We start from the raw sequence: 17,145 nt of genomic DNA on the forward strand, positions 1-17,145 counted from the left end.
ATCTGAGGCCCAGAGAAAGGAAGGGACTCATCATGGTTGCATGGTCAGTGACAGAACCAGGTCTCAAATCCTCTTAATCCAGAACTCGTTACACCCACCACTCTGAAGTAGTATAGCTATATCTACAGAATATATTTACTTATATGGGTACTGTGGCATCCTCTGTCTCCACAGTACAACCTCATAATGGGGCAGCAACAGCCCTGCCTAGAGAAGTAGGATCATTTTTCCATGGAGGGGCTTATGAGGCAATACACCTTACTACAGGAAACACTGGAGAGATGTTAAAAGCAGATGACAGTAGAAAGAAAATTTGGAATCAGAGGATCTGAGTTCAAATGCCAGCTCCGCTCCCCACTGTCAAGTCCCTTCCTCTTTCTGTGCCTCGGGTTTTTCCTCTGTAAAATAAGTGACTTAGATTCATGATTTATATGGTTTCTTTAAGCTCTGACAGTTCCAGAGAACTTTATATAAAGTCTACAAATCACTTCCTCACAATTCTGAGGTAGATCCTCATTCTGCAGATCATGAGACTGAGGCTCTGCAAGGGAAGCCAGAAAGAGGATCCCCAGGGCCCCAAGGCCCCTGTCCTTTTGTGTCAGGCAGGTCTCTGGTACAAGTGCTTTAATCAGGTCATCTACAAAGGCTGCAGATACTGGTGAGAGTAGCCAGTGAAGGTGCAGCCCCATCAGCTAGGACTCTGTGGAACATGGTGACTAGTGACACAGAAAGAGAAAGAAGAGCCACAGAAAAATCATCTCTAGATAGTGATTTCTAAAAAGCTGCCTAATGCCTCTGTTTCTTCAAGAACATTAACATATTATTATTCAAGACAACATCAAGGTCAACAGAAAAGAAAATGGAAGTCAGATAATGAAGGGAGGAAACAGAGAAACCTCAGCAGAAGCAAAGGAGTAAGAAGACACAGATCTAAAGACAAGTCCTCCAAGAAACCCAAATCTGAGCACAACAATGACAAAGAACATTCTTCTGATATATAGAGATTTAATTCATCTGAAAATGGTGAGGACAGACACAAGTGCAACAAAAAGTCATTCAAAATCTAGGTCTCATCATCAAGGTCCAGAAGCATGGAGAGAAAGTTATCAGGTCAGGTCTTGGACAAGGTCAAGACACAGGCACAGAACCAGTAGTAGAAGCAGAACCAGGAGCAAGTCAGGAAAGAAGAAGATTGAAAAACAAGGCAGATTTAGTCAAAGTTTAAATACGACTCCCAATCCACTTTCTTTTACAGGGTATATAACCCAACAGTGGATGTACAAAAAACATTAGCTCGAAGGTCGAAAAGAACAAAGAAATTGCAACAGAGAAAAAAAGTGGTTGAAAAACAGAAACAGTGAGAAATAGGAAGAGCAGCTGCAGTTGCTCTGGAGGGTCTGTCCTCAAGGTTGCTGTCCTTTCAGCACCAGGAATATGCAGTAGCCATGGCAGCTCAAATGGCCCTGCTACAGACCAGAGACCGGAATAGCTGTACCTAACTATTCTAATCCAGCAGCTGTGAATCCAATGAAATTTGCTGAATGGAAAAAGAAAAGGAAAATGCTTGGACAAGGCAAAAAAGAAGGGGATAAGTCACAGTCTGCCGAAATTTGGGAAAAATTGAATTTAGGAAATAAGGACCAAGATGTCAAATTCAGAAAATTAATGCATATTAAGAGGGAGGATGAAGCTGTTTGTAGTTTAGTTGATGAAGAAAATTATAAAATTCTGAAGCAATTTAGAAAATGTGGATGCAAGATCACAAACCCACACATGAAGAGGAATGGGACACGCTTTCACCTCTTTGATGCAGGGGGATGGATGCAGTTTGAAAAAATACAAATTTAAAGTTTGGGACTTTGTAGAATTCTTGTTCACCAAACAGCTGGCATTCTAACTCACATGAGTGTGGCATTGACTTTATTGGAAAATACATTTGTTTTGGTAAATATCAGATCAGTGATATTGGCATCAGGTGATAATAATCAAGTTTAACCCATTTTCATTAAACTTGACAGAACTACAGGACAATATTCCTAGTTAACAAGCTGTACTTTTCAAACAAATGTAAAGCTGTGGGAAGAGTAAAAATCTCACACATGGATATTTTGTGTCCATTGTCTTAAGTACTTTTGAACTTAACCTTATACAGTTATTTTCATCTCTAGAAACATGAAAGAAATGTTGTGTAGGTGGTCTTAAGAAGATGCAGGCATTGGGCACATAGTCCAGCATAGAAAGCCAGGTGGTGACGATAATAAAAGATGGGTTTTTTCTCAAAAACAAAAACCAGGATTACACAGCTAATGGGGGGGAGTTGAGACTTGAACCCAGGTCTTTTCATTCCAAGTCCAGTACTTCTTTCCACAATGGTTTGCAGCCATCTACAAATCTAAGAATATTTCTGTTCTAAGATTTCCTGTGTGCCTAGGTCTGTCAGTCTATATAGTGAGATAGACAGGAAAAGAAGTCCAAGTCCTCACTCACTGAGAACTCATGGTCTTGATCCCATGGTTCAAATGGCAAGTCCAGGAGTACAGAGGGCCCAGAAATTATCCAGGGCCTAGAATTTGGACTCCATCGATTCTTGTCAAGTGTACAATGTTCTAGTTTTGTGGGAGGTTGTACTGGTATGATCTTGGCTAAGACTTTCACAGTACTGGAAGATTTGGAGTCAGGGAGACCTCAGTTCAAATTCTGTCTCTAACACTCTAGCTGCATGAGCATGGACAAGTTACTCACTCATTTTGAAGCTCAGTTTTCTCATCTGTGAAATGGGAATATTAGCACTACCTACCTCACAGGGGCACTGCTTAAGAAAAAGGCATTGCAAACATGGAGGCCCTTTAGATACATGAATTAGTACAAGTTATTATTCCCCACCCTTACCTTTCCCAGAGTCTGTGCATATTATAGGAAGTTAAAAATCCCCCTCCCCTCCAGCTCACCCAGGGCCCAGGAGGGGCAGACTGAGGGGGCATGATGAAGTATTCATCCTCACAAGATTTGTGCCAGGGAAGATATTCTAGGATAAGCAACATAGCCTCCTGGCTCACAGATCCATCATTTGAAACGCAAGCTGCCTCTCACCGGCTCCCCCATTTTATTCTGCACCTGTACAATCATTCCATGGTAAACATGACTCTTAATTAAAACACTATTTCTCTTCAGACAGGGCTGGTGTATCGGCTTTCACTCAATACCAATGCTTGAAATATAAATATTTCCACTCAGAGATGCACTCAGGGCACCACCTTACTCAGCCCTGCTTCAAAGGCTATGAGGTAGGAGGTGGCCAGGAGTTCAAAGTTCTCCTCGAAAAAAAGAAGTTTCTGGATAGGTATTCCACCCAGAATGTTGGAGCAGTCTCCCTAAGATGTCAGAGTATTCCCAACTCTGGAATAGCGGGCCAAGCCACCTGGAATGTTGGTAGGTTCTGCCCAGAATGTGGGCGACCTGCCAAGCACCATTGTGTCCACTACTGGTCAACTTTAGTCAAACACCCTCACATCCACCTCCATGGAGCAGTACCAAGGCAGCTACCAAATACTCAGGTTCCAGGTGAAGATCTGACTTGGTCCAGCATGAAGAGTTGAGATTTCATCCCCTGCATCACTGGACCCATCCTTCACTCCTCTCTACCCCTTAACCCCCTGGACTGGGCTATTAGGCTTGCAGGCTGATCATCATCAAACGCAAAGAAAGAGAAGGCCTCCTACCCAGCCCCAAGTCTTGGTCCCAGATTCCTGAAGCTGGCCCAAGACTTGGCCCACCCCTACCTCCTTCCTACAGTACATAAATGTGGGAGGTGGCTCTTGACTGGAGTAAGCAGAAGAAACACAAAACCTCATGGTTGCTTCTGTGACTGTTGTAGATATCTTGGTCAAACCCACTCAATCGTTGTTAGAGCAGTTCGCTGTTCCCTGCAGGTGAAAAACACAGATATATGTTTATAAGACCCAAGCCCCATCCTTGAGGATCTCCTAGTACAGCTAAGAAGACCATACACATACACACACATACACACACACAAACCCAGGAGTTCAGAGTCCCCAGCTGGGGGTTAAGCTCTGGCCTTAACGGGACAGACAATTCAGATCAGAGAAGCTTAGCAATTGTAGAGACCTGGCAGCCAGCGAAGGATTGGGCCAGGACCGAAGATAGAACTTGTGCTCAGTCTAGAAGGATGGGAAGCTGGAGAAAGGAGGACATTCTGGGCAGTGAGAGCAAAATAAGAGTACAGTTAAGATCAGAAAGAGCCAAGTATACAAGGACAAGTGGAGACAGTGGCTGGAGAGAGGCCGGAGATGAGATTCAGGAAGCAGGAGAGAATCTTATAACCTCTATCCCCACTCAGCCTCGGTTCTTTGATTCCACAGAACTGAACTCCTCTCAACTCCAATTCAAGGCCATGAGATCAGGAGGTTTAGAGCTGGAAGGGACAGAAGAGATCATCTAGTCCAAGCCTCTCAGTTTTTACAAGTAAAATCTGGTCCCCAAAGAATATGACTGACCAAATAAATCTCAAGCTTCTCTTGGTCCCTCAGACAGCAGGAAAATAAGAATAACACTCTTCACTGCATTGTTTCTAAAGCATTTCTCCATTTAGTCTCTCATTCAATTCAATATACTCAACACAGATAGGGCAAGGATTATTACTTCCATTTTACAGGTGGGGAAACTGAGAAAGAAATTACCTGCCCAAGGTCATGTAGACAGCATAGTCTGTGGAACAGATGGATTTCTTCACTACCTACCACCCCACCAAGAACTGCGCCCCATCTCTATTGAGACTCTGGGACCTCCTACTAGAGGATGGGGAAGGTCCAGAAAACCACAGCTTACAGGTCCCATCCAGCTGGTTTAGAGGGAGAAGGAGAGTCATTTAATAATCTAGGGGGAGGGCGGGCATCTGCCTAGCAAGAGTCAGTGACAGGCAGGTCCTGGGGACAGGATCTCTAAGAGCTGCGGCATGGATAGCCAATGCAGGCCAGACCCCCAGCACCAAACTGGGCTTTCTCCTGCCATACCTTCCCAGTCACAGCTGTGATTCATAGGCAGCAGGGAACTTGTCCTCCGGGGCCCAGGATGCCTCTCGCCTCAGGGTATCGCCACTAGTTTGGGGCAGCCTGAGGGTTCCAAGAATAATAACTCAGATTTCTAAGGCACTATTAAGTTGACCAAATGCTTCCCTCCCAATGACTCTGTGAGATAAATACAGTAGGTCTTATTATTACCATTTAACTGGTGAGGAAACTGAGGCCAAAGGGTGATGAAACCTATTACGTGAGTAATAAGGAGCAAAGACATGATTTGAACCCAGCTCTTCTGATCCCAAAACTAGTGCTGTTTCCATGACACCAAAACTGCCTCTCTAGTTAACCTCTCCTCCCATTTTTACAGATGAAGAAACTGAGACAGAGAGAGGCAGGAACTCAGAGCTAGAACATCAGTGCTGGAAGGAACCTTGGATATCATGTAGCCCAGCTCCCTCATTTTGTAGATGAAGAAATCACATCACAATTTAAGGGCTGGCAGAGACCTTAGAGGCTGGCTAGTTCAAACCACACCTGAACATGTATCTCCACAACATTCCAGACACCAGAATCACGAAGACCTTCACTACCTGCCTAGGCTGCCCATCTTTCTTTCAGATAGGTCTAAAGAAACTTGGGCAGCTAGGGGGAGCCATAGTGCACAGATCAAGGGGCCTGAAGTCAAGAAGACCTGAGTTCAAATCTATCCTCAGATACTTACTAGCTGTGTGACCCTGGGCAAGTCACTTAACCCTGTTTGCCTCAGGTTTCTCATTTGTAAAACGAGCTAGAGAAAGAAATGGCAAACCACTCCAGAATCTTTGCCAAGAAAACTCCAAATGGAGTTACAAAGAGTCAGACACAACTGAAATGACTCCTCAACAAAGAAACCTAGAAATGATTGTCTTGACCCATCAACCCCTGGGTTATAGGCCTAGCACTGCTCCAGGTGAAAGGACTCACCCAAGGTCACACAATCAGTTAAAAAGCAGATCAAGTACTTGAACCCAGGTATCCTGGTTCTCAACCCACTGGTGTTTCTACTGTATTATGTTTCCAGGATCAAGATGTTTCCCCCACCTGCCAACATCCCCATCCCCAAGATCCCTGGACCTATAAATTTTACAGAAGATATCCCTTAGGGTCTTACAAGGAACACCTGCTCTAGAAGGGTAGGGGGGGAGGAGCCTGCAACAGAAATTAAAACAAGTAGATAGGTGAACCTGAAAAATAATGGAGTAGTCAGGGAAAAACTCTGGATCTGGGTTCAAATCTCATCTACTCTCCTTCCTATTAACTATATGATTTTGAGCAAATAACTCATTTTCTCTAAGCTTCAGTTTCCTCATCTGTAAAATAAGGGAGTTGGAATAAATGATGTCTAGGGTCCCTTCTGGTTCTAAATCCTACAATCCCTAAGGCTTTGACTCAGGTCAAAGATACCTTGTACCTCAGGCAAGGTGGGTATATGGCCCAGACCTGGATTAGATCTCATCCTCTCCACTTTGGAAGAGTGATACTATGGGAAGTACCTTTCGAGTCATTGGAGGGGACATGACACCTATGTCTTGGACCAAGGTCTGTCACTAACTTGTTGCATATCTTTGGGAAAGTCCACCCTCCACTCTGAACCTTATTTTCCACTTCTATAAAATGTTGAGGTGGACTAAATGGTCTCTAGTGGAGGGAATCTCTAGTGGAGAAGAGGAAGGAGTGAGGAGTCTGGACCAGGAGACAGTGGAAGTAGGTCAGCATCTGGAATCAAAGTGCTAAGTCCCAACCCTCACTTTCTAACCTATTACAAAGTGTGGGTCACCTTGGGTAATTCAACTCAATTCCATACCTTTTATTAAGTGCTTACTATGTGCAGAGAACTGTGCTAAGAGCCAGGGATATAAAAAGATGTCAAAGACAGTCCCCACCCCCAAGGAACTTGTAGTCTAACAAGGTAAGTCACTTCACCTCTGTGGGACTCAGTTTCCTCATCTGTAAAAGGAGAGGGCAGGACCAGATGATCCCTAAATTTCCTCCTAGCTTGAAATCTCTGATCTTATGATCTGAAGCCATCTTCACCTCTCTAAGCCTCGATCTTCTTCTCTGTAAAATGGAGATAAAATACTTGCTTCTGCTCACCTCCCAGGTTTGCAGTAAGGAAAACATTTTGTAAGCCTTAAAGCAACAAGGAAATTCAAGATGGCATGATTCTCTGCAATGTTTTAGTTAGAAGGGACCTTAGAATTTACAGAGGAGGAAATGGAGAGCCCAGAGATGGGCAGGGATTTTCACAACAAGGTAGGGAGGGGTAAAGCCTGGATTAGAACACAAGGCTTAAGATGCTTGGTCCGGGTGTCTTTCTGCTATACTAGGGCCTCTCTGCAATCCCTCCTTCCTATTCTATGCTAGCCTGATCTAGTGACTTCTGAACTCCACAAAGGGAGGAGCAGGCATGGGGAAGTCACTTTGCCTGACACATAGCAGTTGCTTAACAAATGTTGACTGATTGATTGACTTAACCTCTCAGGGCCTCAGTTTCCTCAAATGATAGGTAGATGACATTTGAAATCCATCCTTCCCAACTTTAAATGTGTGATCAGGGGTGGGGAACCTTCAGTCTCGAAACCACATGTGGACCTCCAGATCCTCAAGTGCAGCCCTTTGACTGAACCCAAACTTCACAAAACAAATTCCCTTAATAAAAAGATTTGTTCTTTAGAACTTGGACTCAGTCAAAAGGCTGCATCTAAAGACCTAAAAGCCATATGTAGCCTTGAGGCTGTAGGTTCCCTATCCTTGTTAAGTGATCCCATGATCAAAAAATGTCCATGCTTTCCTTCTGCCTACAGCTTGGGTCCTATCAAGCTAGTGTATGTCTACCAGGGGTTCTCATCTCAAGATCCATGGACACCCACGAAGTCTACTAATGGGGGCCATGAACTTGGATAGGAAAACAAGTACATCTTTATTTTGCCTGTAATTGGATTCCTTTGTAATTTTTTTTTTTTAATTAAAGGGGTCATCCCTTGACTCACTTCTTAAAGAGGCCTATTCACTGAAGGGGCATTATCTCAAAGTGAGTACCTGAAAAGGCCTTAGCCTAAAAGGGTCAGGGTCTCCCATTGCACCCTAGGCCATCTCCAGTCATCCTGATGAATATGTGGTCACTGGACCCAGATGGCTCAGGAGGAGAAAGTGAGGTTAGTGGCCTTGCACAGCCCTCCCTCATTCAAATCAAAGTCTACAAGCCTACAAAACTATAAGCCATGTCATCATCTCCCTGATGTCATGGTCTTCTCCGAGGATGAAGGACAAAAAAAAACCTGTGAATAGTCTGAGCTGCCTGAAGGAGACCCAGCCAGTTGAGTAACTCAGATTGCCCTCTCCCTCTCCTTTTCAAAGGAAGGTAAATTTTGATGGTCAGAAGCTGCCCAGTTAACTTGGGGTTTACTAGCTAGATTCCTTCCTTCCTTCCCTCCTTCTCTTTTCTCAAACACCAAACTATGAACCCATTACACTGTGAGGCTCACACTTAAAGGCTGTATTTTGGGTCCTCCTGGCTCAGAGTGAATGTCAACAGTAACTGTTTCTCTTGTGACCAGCAACCCTGAGGGTCTTCCCCTACTAGTTTGATTTTTTTTTCTAATTGAAGGGACCATCCTTTGACTCACTTCTTAAAACAGGCCTATTCACTGAATGGGTTTCCCTCACTCAAAATGAGAACCTGAAAAGGCCTTAGCCTAAAAGGGTTGGGGTTTCCCACTGCATCCTGGGCCTTTTCTCCAGTTGTCCTGATACATATCAGGCCACTGGACCCAGACAGCTCTGGAGGAGAAAGTGAGGCCGTGATCTTGCACAGCCCTTTCTCACTCAAATCAAAATCAACTGCAAGTCATCATGTCATCACTTCCCTGATGTCATGGTCCTCTTCGAAAAAGAAGGACAAACACAGATTACTGTATATATTTAAAAACCATTCCAAGACATTTTGAAAATACCATTCTGAAATGTCCATAAGGATTCATTAGACTACCAACGGGGTCTGGGAATAAAAAAAAGTTAAAAACTCTGGATCTAAAGCTAACTAGAGAAACAAAGGAAATAGACGCCAAGTATCAGAGACTGCCAATGAATAGGACTTCTCACTGCCAAAGGATTGAGTCCCCTCCCCTTTGGCTGGCATTCAGTTGGGTGGAACAGCGGCTAACAGCCCTGGACTTGGAGTTAAGAAGACCTGAGTTCAAATCTGGCCTTCCACGCGTATACTAGTTGCATGACCCTGGGCAAGTCACTTAGCCTCTACCTGCCTCAGTTTCCTCATCTGTGAAAAGGGGATAATTGTTGGGGTTGTAAGCTCAGTTCCATGTGGACAGTCTCAGGCAGGTAAAGGTGAGGACTTCTAAACCTTAGCGTTCTCATGAGGCCCCCCAGGGAACAGCTGGGAATTGAGGTGTGAGACCCGGGCTATCTCGTGCATTTCTGCCTCTTCCCCGTGGGAAACTTGCTGGGGAAGAGCATCCCCGCCCTCGAAATTAATCCATGGTCTGAGCACATCTATTGTTGTCTAACAGGCACAGTATTCAGGTGCAAACTATCAGGCGGGAGAGCTTAAGTAGGGTCAGGAAAGCCTGAAGGCGCTCTTAGCGCTGAGGGGCCCTTAGAGGACAGAACGCCCCTCTTCCCTCTCTCCTCTCTTCTCTCTTCCCTCTCCCCTCTCCCTCTCCCGCTTCCATTCTCTTACTGTAAGATCTTTGCCTCCTTGGGAGATTCCTCTCTCCTCAGGAAGAATTCCCCCTGCACATGTAACCAAGACCCTGAATAAAGCCTAACCCTTGTTCGACTCTGGAAAGTCTCTTCTCTCATACGTTTATCTGGTTTGGCCAGCCGAAGACCTGCAATAGGTAAGGTAAGACTCGGGTAGCCCTTAGGCCTCTAGGCCTGACAGATAATAATAGCACCTACATCCCAGGGCTATGGTGATGTGAGAATCAAAGAAGGAAATTATTTGTAAAAGAATTTGGCAAACTTTTAAAGGACTGCATAAATGCTGTTCTTATTATGCCTGGCGAGATAGGTACTACAACATCAATAGCCCCATTTCACAGAAGAGAACACTGAGGTTAAATAACTTATCCATGCTCATACAGAGAACAAATATCAGGGCCAAGCCCAGTCCTCTCTTACCTCCATACTGGGGATCAATCTATTACACCATTTCTGGAGCATAGGGGCTTTGGTGGAGGAAGGAAAAGGGAAGAAGCATTGGCTTGCCTGTCCATGGGCTGGGATAAAAGTCCCTTTTGCTGAGGAGACCTAGACTGAAGCCATATTCTTAGGTTCTCAGTGCGGAGATTTTAAGGGGCACATGAGTGAAAAAGACATCTGTGAGAAGCCCCTAAAATTAAATCCAATTCAGGCAATTCCTGATTCTTGGTAATGGGACTCAAATTAAAATTATTTTCTCCTTTTTTTTACAGGTGAGGAAACAAGTCAGTCTTTTGTGACTTGGCACAGTATCTCAGAGCTGAAGAAGGCGTCTCAGAAGTCATCTGGTCCAACCACACCTTAGCAAGAGATCCAATGGCACGAGGCTCAGAGTTGGGAGAGAACTGTATTAGACTCTGACATTGACAGGTTCTGTGCCCGTACTCTTAACTTCTCTGAGGCTGTTTCCTCCTTTGTAAAATGAAAATAACAACCCTTGGAAAACATCACAGGGCTATTGTAAGGAAAACATCGGTGACAATGATGACAAATTTACAAAGAGCTTTAAGCTGGCAAAGCATTCTACGTCAATTCTCATGTGATCCTTGCAACAACACTAAAGGTAAATACCTTAGGCATAATTCTGCTCATTTTAAAGATGAGGATACTGAGTTGGAGAGAAGTAAACGCTCTGCCCAGGTGAACTGAAGTCTTAACAGGGTTAAGTAAGAATCCACCTACTGCTCTATCTCAGCTGTCTTTGAAGAATGAGGAGGAAGGAGAGGCTCTTGAAAGGCAAGGGACCTCCCTGAGGTCACACAGCAAGTTCCTGACTTAATTCGAATGCTAAGATTCAGAGCTGAAAGTTCAGAACCATAAAGGTCACCTAATCTAATCTCATTTTACAGATGGGGAAACTGAGCTTGAGAGAGGATAAATGATTTGCCTAGGGTCCCACAGGTAGACTCAAGTCCTCAGAATCCAAATCTTGCTACTATGTCTCACTCTTGCCTACAGGCACAGGGCTTATCTTCTACAGAGAGCTTTGAGACAACAGAAAGGTGGACCAGAGACTTGAGGCAGCTAGGTGGACCAAAAAGCCTAAGTGAATTTTTATTGGCCAGCTGGTCAAGCCTTGATTACTGAATAAGAAGTCACTGACAGTCATCCGAGAAGGTGCCAACTCCTTTCTCCTTGGAGAAGAAGGGCAGAGCCACTGGACTGGTTTAGCTGCCTGGGGTGACAGGTCTGTCTGCTCCTTGCCCTTGAATCCCCACCTCTTCTCCCCTGAATGTGACCGAAAGTTTAGTTCAGAGTTAGCCCATTGAAAAGTGCACCATCTCATGCACACTTGTCCAGCACTTTCTATTGGAGTTGAGACGTGACCTAATTTTGTTGTTGCACTGGCCCTGTGACTGACTCATCAGTGCAGAGACCTTCCAGTGTGAAAACAGCCTCCACTGATAAAGATCAGCAACACATCAGTCATTTATAGTCCTAGAGAGGTTATGACACCATTTTCATACAATTAGTATGTGTCAGAGGCAAGACTTCAACTTGGGTCATCCAGATTTCCCAGGCCACACTTCATCCCTTACAAGCTGGACTGCTGAGTGATATCTCACCTCCTTATTGTGCGCTTCAGGATTTACAAAACTCTTTCTTTACAATACCCCTAGAAGATGGCAGAAGTGAGATTAGTTTACCCATCTGACAGATGGGAAAACAGGAGGACAATGAGGGGAGATGACAGTTTCCCAGTCACATAGCTAGAGTCAAACTGATGCTCAGCTCCCCATTAACTCTTTACTTAGAGGTCAGCTCTTTAAGCTCTGGTCACTGCATTATAAACAGACAACTCAGGAGACTCAAAGGCCCCTTCCAACTCCAATCACAGTTTCAGTAATTCTGACCCAGTTGTCTTTCAGTCGTGTCCAACTGGTGATCCCATTTGAGATTTTCTTGAAGATGGTGGCTTGCCATTTCCTTCTCCAGCTCATTTTACAGATGAGGAAACTGAGGTAAACAAGGTTAAGTGACTTGCCCCAGGTCACCCAGCTAGTGTCTGAGGCCACATTTGAATTCATGAAGATGAGTCTTCCTGACTCCAGGACTGTGCTCTATCCACTGCTCCACCTAGCTGCCCCAAGGGTTAGAAAGCCTGGGTTCAAATCCGGGTTCTGACAATTACTAGTGCGTGTCCTTTCCCCACTCTGAGACTACCATAACTCCCTCTTTGAGTCAAAGTTTCTTCATCCTGGAAACAGGGATGAAATCACGAGATTTACCCAAAGATTCAACCCTCCTGGGTGGGAGTGACCTCAGAGAGGTCTGCTAGCACCAGAACCTCACAACATCAGAGCTGGAAGGGATCACAGGAGATCATCTAGTTCACCCCTTTATTCTAGAGATAGAGGAGGAAACAGGCTCACAAAGGGAGAGTCAGTCATCTGAAGTCATACAGTGAGTTGGGATCAAACCAGTTTCTAAACTCAGGTCTTCTGACCCCAGATCCCTTACTCTATTACATATGATTCTACCTATGTGGAAGGGCTGTTGTGAGAAAAGTGCCTTGTCTACTCTGAAGCATGTGAAAAACACGTAAGCATCTTGAGGGCAGGGGCTGTTTCATTCTTGCCTATGCATCCCCAACACCAATCACATGCTTGGGCATACAGTAGACACTTAATAAAGGCTTGTTGACTACTGATCGTTTATTGATAGAAAAATGAGTACTGATAAGACAACCTTCCTGGGATAGGCAGGCAGGGTGGGCATCACCATGTTCATTCAGAGTGATGAAGCTAGCTCATAAGCAGATTTTCTCCCAGACTGGGATGCTCACCCTGAGGCACAGAAACTTGTTCAAGTCCCTAGATCCAGTATTAGAAACTTCAAGAATGGAAACTGAGGGGATACCCGGCAATTGGGAAATAGCTAAACAAGTTGTGGTATATGGTTGTGATGGTATACTATTGTGCTGTAAGCAATGATGAGCTGGTTGATTTTAGGAAAACATGGAAAGATTTGCATGAAATAATGAGTGAACTCGGTAGAACCAAGAGAATGTTGTATATAGTAACAGTAACACTGTTTGAAGAGTAACTGTGAATGACTAAACTATTCTGAGTATTATACTCAAATCAACTACAAAGGACCGGTGAAAGATGAAGCTAGCTACCTCCAGAGAAAGAGCTGATCAACAGAAGTATGCATGGTATGGTTTTGCATATACATACACACACATATATATATGTTTATCTATCTATACATATACATACACACACATATATGTGTGTTTATGTGTGAAATGGTGGCCTCTAGTATAGGGGAGGGAGGGACACAGTTTGGATCAGAAAAGTACAACCAAAAAAACAAATTAAAAATTAATTTAAAAAAAGAAAACTGCAAAGAAGCTTGGAGACAGCCCTGGAGGTTTCTAGTGCCATACCCCCACTGTGTATTTCTAGGCAAGTTCCTACCTCAAGCTTCCCCACCTGTAAAGTCAGGGTACTGTCCTAGATGATATATGGAGGTGTCTGGCAGTTTCAGGCATTCTAGGATTGATAGTGCTAGTCAGTTTGCCCAATCTTCTCCTCTCTGTCTAAACCTCCTGGGCACATGCAAAGGGGTGGTGGTGATAAGGAGGAGGTGCTCAGACCAGCCAGGTGAGCAAAGTGCTGTTGCAAGCTAATTTCAGAAAGTCATCACAGTCATTGAATGTCCAGGCTGGAAGGGACCTGGGAAGATATCTGGTACAACTTTTTGTCTGAGCAGAACTTGGCCTGACCCTGGTGCTCATTAGCTGACCCCATGCAAGTGGTCATACTGTTGTGAGCCTCAACTTCCTCAACTATTGACAATGTAATAAAAATGCTGGCACTGCCTATATCACAGGGATGTCATAGAAAATATAATGCCATAGAAATGGGAACAAACCATTGTCAATGTCACCATCCCTACAGTTCTCTTTCTTCTCATCTTAAGTCTGACAGAGTTCATACAAAAATGGTGCTGAGACAGGCTACAATCCTGCCATGGTTCTTTTGATACATGTTTGGGGACCTATTGCATGGGTACATCTTCTATCATTGTTCTCCAGGGCCAACCAAAAAAAGAAGCATTGTGGTCTGACTCAAATCCTGTCTAACACTAAATTGTGTGACCTTGAGCAAATCACTGAACCTCTCTGAGCCTGGTTCCCCATCAGTAAAAAATGAGATGCCTCTAAGGTCCCTTTTGGCTCTAAACCAAGGAGCCTATGATGCTATGATTCTAATCCTTCTGCAGAAAATTTATGTTACATCCTCCATGGCCCTGGTTCTGCTCAACAGCCATCCTCCACCACATACCATAAAAAACGGGGAGGGGAGGGAGCTACTTCCAAAACAGCCTACTGGTTCCTAGTCAGTACCCCACCCCTAGGGGCCTTCATGGGGAGCCCTCAAGTCATTCCCATCCCCAACTCCATTGCCAATGAGAGGACCAAGGGAGGGCTGGTCATCTCTCCCAAAGTCCCCTGGAACCCTAATCTCCAAACTCTCAGCAACATGAAAAGTCAGATTTAGCAAAAATCTCCAAAGTGCCCCAACGGGTGCCCCATCCATCCCCCAGACTCCCGGGCCTTCTGGCCTTCCCAGGGACTCCTGACCCTCTCCACCTGGTTAGCCCTGAGGCACCCCACCCAACCATGAGGCTCCCAGGCCCTGCACTCAGTGGATTCCCAGGTTCCCCCTCCCTCCCCCAGCCCTCAGATTCCTAAGACCTCTGTCGGTCCAATGACCTCCCAGGCCCCTCACTGCCCTTGGCTCAGGACCCCGGGCTATCCAGTGATCTCCCATGCTCTCCAATCCCGTGAACCCTGGGACTTCCACCTGCTCAGAGCAGGCCCGGCCCCCTGGCAGTCCAGCGCTGTCCCACGCTAGTCCAGCGGAGGCCCGATCCTCCGGCCGTCCAGCGCTGTCCCTGCTCCCGCCCGCTCATCGGAGGCGCAGCATCTCCCCCTCCCCGCCCCCGGGGGTCAGTGATCTCCCGAGCACCCACCCCAGCCCTCTGCCCAGCGGAGGCCGACCCTGTGCCCTCCCACGCTCCCACCGTCCAGCGGAGGCCCCCGCGGGCACCTGGCGTCGCTAATGAGCAGCAGGACGGAGCCGTTCTGCACGTTGACCTCGCGGAGGGTGTCCTGCTCGCCCAGCCGCCTGGCGTTGTAGTAGAAAGCCTTCTTCCAGGACGAGACCCCCTGGCGCACGAGCTGGGCTCGCAGGTCGCTCACGGTGTCCGCCGGCCGCACCGTCAGGGGCAGCAGCAGGTCCTCCTCGGACACGTGCACCTGGATGTGGTAGCGCTTCCAGCGCGACAGGCTGCGACGAAGGGTCTCCATGGCCCCCGCCCCCCGGGGCCCCCCGCGGTGCCTGGGCTGGCTCGGACTGGGGAGCCCGGGGAGGCGTCCCAGGGCCCCCAGACACCTCCCGCCGCCGCCGCCTCCTCCAAACGCCCTGGCAGGCGAGGCCGGCGGCCACCCCCGCTGCAACCCAAACCTGTTGTGGCCCAACCTGTCAGGGCCTGTTCGTCTGCTCGTCTGGCTCCGCATTCGGGGCCCCGGGCCTCCCTGATAGGGCAGGGGCGGGGGCGGGGGCAGGGGCGGGAGTAGGGGCAGGGAAGCCTCAGCCTCCAGAGCCAGCCTTGCCCAAAGACAAAAGCGTCAGGGAAGCCGCTTGGAACACCATATAGAATGCCCAGTGGAAGGGACTTGTAGAACCTAGAACACAGAATGTCAGCGCCGGGAGTGCCCCTAGAACGGTGTCAGGGCCAGAAGGAGGCTTAGAACACAAAATCTGAGCTGGGGTGGGCCTCAGAACAAAGGTTCTTAGAGATATCTAAGCCATCCCATCCTGGAAGAAGACTCGCCCCAGGGCGCACAACCCCTGGCGGACAAAGGAGATCTGATCCCCAATCTAAAATCCCACAGACCTTATTTGAAGGGTGTGGATTAAAACTGACAGATACCTCAGGAAGTATCTAGTCCCAAACCCTTCTCTTTTACGGCTGGGGAAAGAGGCCCAGAAAGTTCAAGCTACTTAATACAAGGTTACACATTTAATTGAAGTGAAACTTATTTAAACGTGTGTTCATAAGGGAGGGACAGAGACAGAGGAGTTCCCAAGAAGGTCACGTGTGTCCTCAAGGGATTCTTTTATAGGTTCCAGCGCCTATAAAAAAGGCACCAAATGTGCCTTACTATGACTTACACATTCCCTCCCTCTAGGCTGGTCCAGACTGGGCCTGGAACATCCTGTCCAGTTCAAACAATGTATCCCTGATAAAAAATGTTCACCCTTTCTTTCTTTTTATAATTTTGTTACAGAGGCGGTCCATCAGATACACATAGGGAAGAGAAAAGGGTTATTAAGATACATCTTTAAAAGAAGAATGATCAACCTGCTCCCAGTCCTCACTCGTCTATATCTCTAATCTGGGGGAATAGAAGGCATAGACCTTGAAGGGATTGAATGGTGGAGAGGAAAATGAAGCTGGGGGGACAGGAACTAGAATTCCTACTCAGCCTCCTAATTCCCACTATGGGGTTCGGTGGTATCCAACTCTTCATGACTGGGTGGATCACAGCACACCAGTGTGGTCCATGGGGTTTTCTTGGCAAAGATACTGGAGTGGTTTGCCACTTCCTTCCCCAGTAGTTTAAAGCAAACAGAGGTTAAGTGATTTACCCAAGGTCACAAATGTCTGAGGCTGGATTTGAACTCAGATCTCCTTGACTCCAGGTGCAGTGCTCTATCCACTGAACAATTCAATGAAGCTCTCTAGGCCTCAGTATCCTTCTTTGTAAAACAGAGGAGACCGAACCCTTCCACTTCTCAATCAAGGATCTTATACTGGTTACCTCAGTTTCCTT

General features: G+C 46.2%; 1 protein-coding gene and 1 pseudogene across 2 annotated transcripts; one reads left to right on the top strand and one right to left on the bottom strand.

Annotated features, from left to right (window-relative positions):
• The first annotated feature begins 634 nt into the window (after positions 1-634).
• Positions 635-1,984, top strand: LOC140499915 (arginine/serine-rich coiled-coil protein 2 pseudogene; annotated as a pseudogene).
• Positions 1,985-3,080: 1,096 nt separating this feature from the next.
• Positions 3,081-15,881, bottom strand: TINCR (TINCR ubiquitin domain containing). 2 transcript variants are annotated; one of them, XM_072601909.1, is made up of 3 exons: positions 15,356-15,881; positions 5,031-5,129; positions 3,812-3,923 (listed from the first exon to the last, which is right to left on the bottom strand). In XM_072601909.1, the coding sequence occupies exons 1-2, from the start codon at positions 15,823-15,825 to the stop codon at positions 5,039-5,041; spliced, it is 561 nt and encodes a 186-aa protein (XP_072458010.1). In that variant the 5' UTR covers positions 15,826-15,881; the 3' UTR covers positions 3,812-3,923; positions 5,031-5,038. The 2 variants fall into 2 exon arrangements, with proteins under 2 accessions (XP_072458011.1, XP_072458010.1); XM_072601910.1 differs by lacking the exon at positions 5,031-5,129 and having other exon boundaries at positions 3,081-3,923; positions 15,356-15,870.
• Between the last annotated feature and the right edge of the window lie 1,264 nt (positions 15,882-17,145).

The sequence above is a fragment of the Notamacropus eugenii genome, chromosome 4 (assembly GCF_028372415.1).
Source record: "Notamacropus eugenii isolate mMacEug1 chromosome 4, mMacEug1.pri_v2, whole genome shotgun sequence".
NCBI lineage: Eukaryota > Metazoa > Chordata > Mammalia > Diprotodontia > Macropodidae > Notamacropus > Notamacropus eugenii.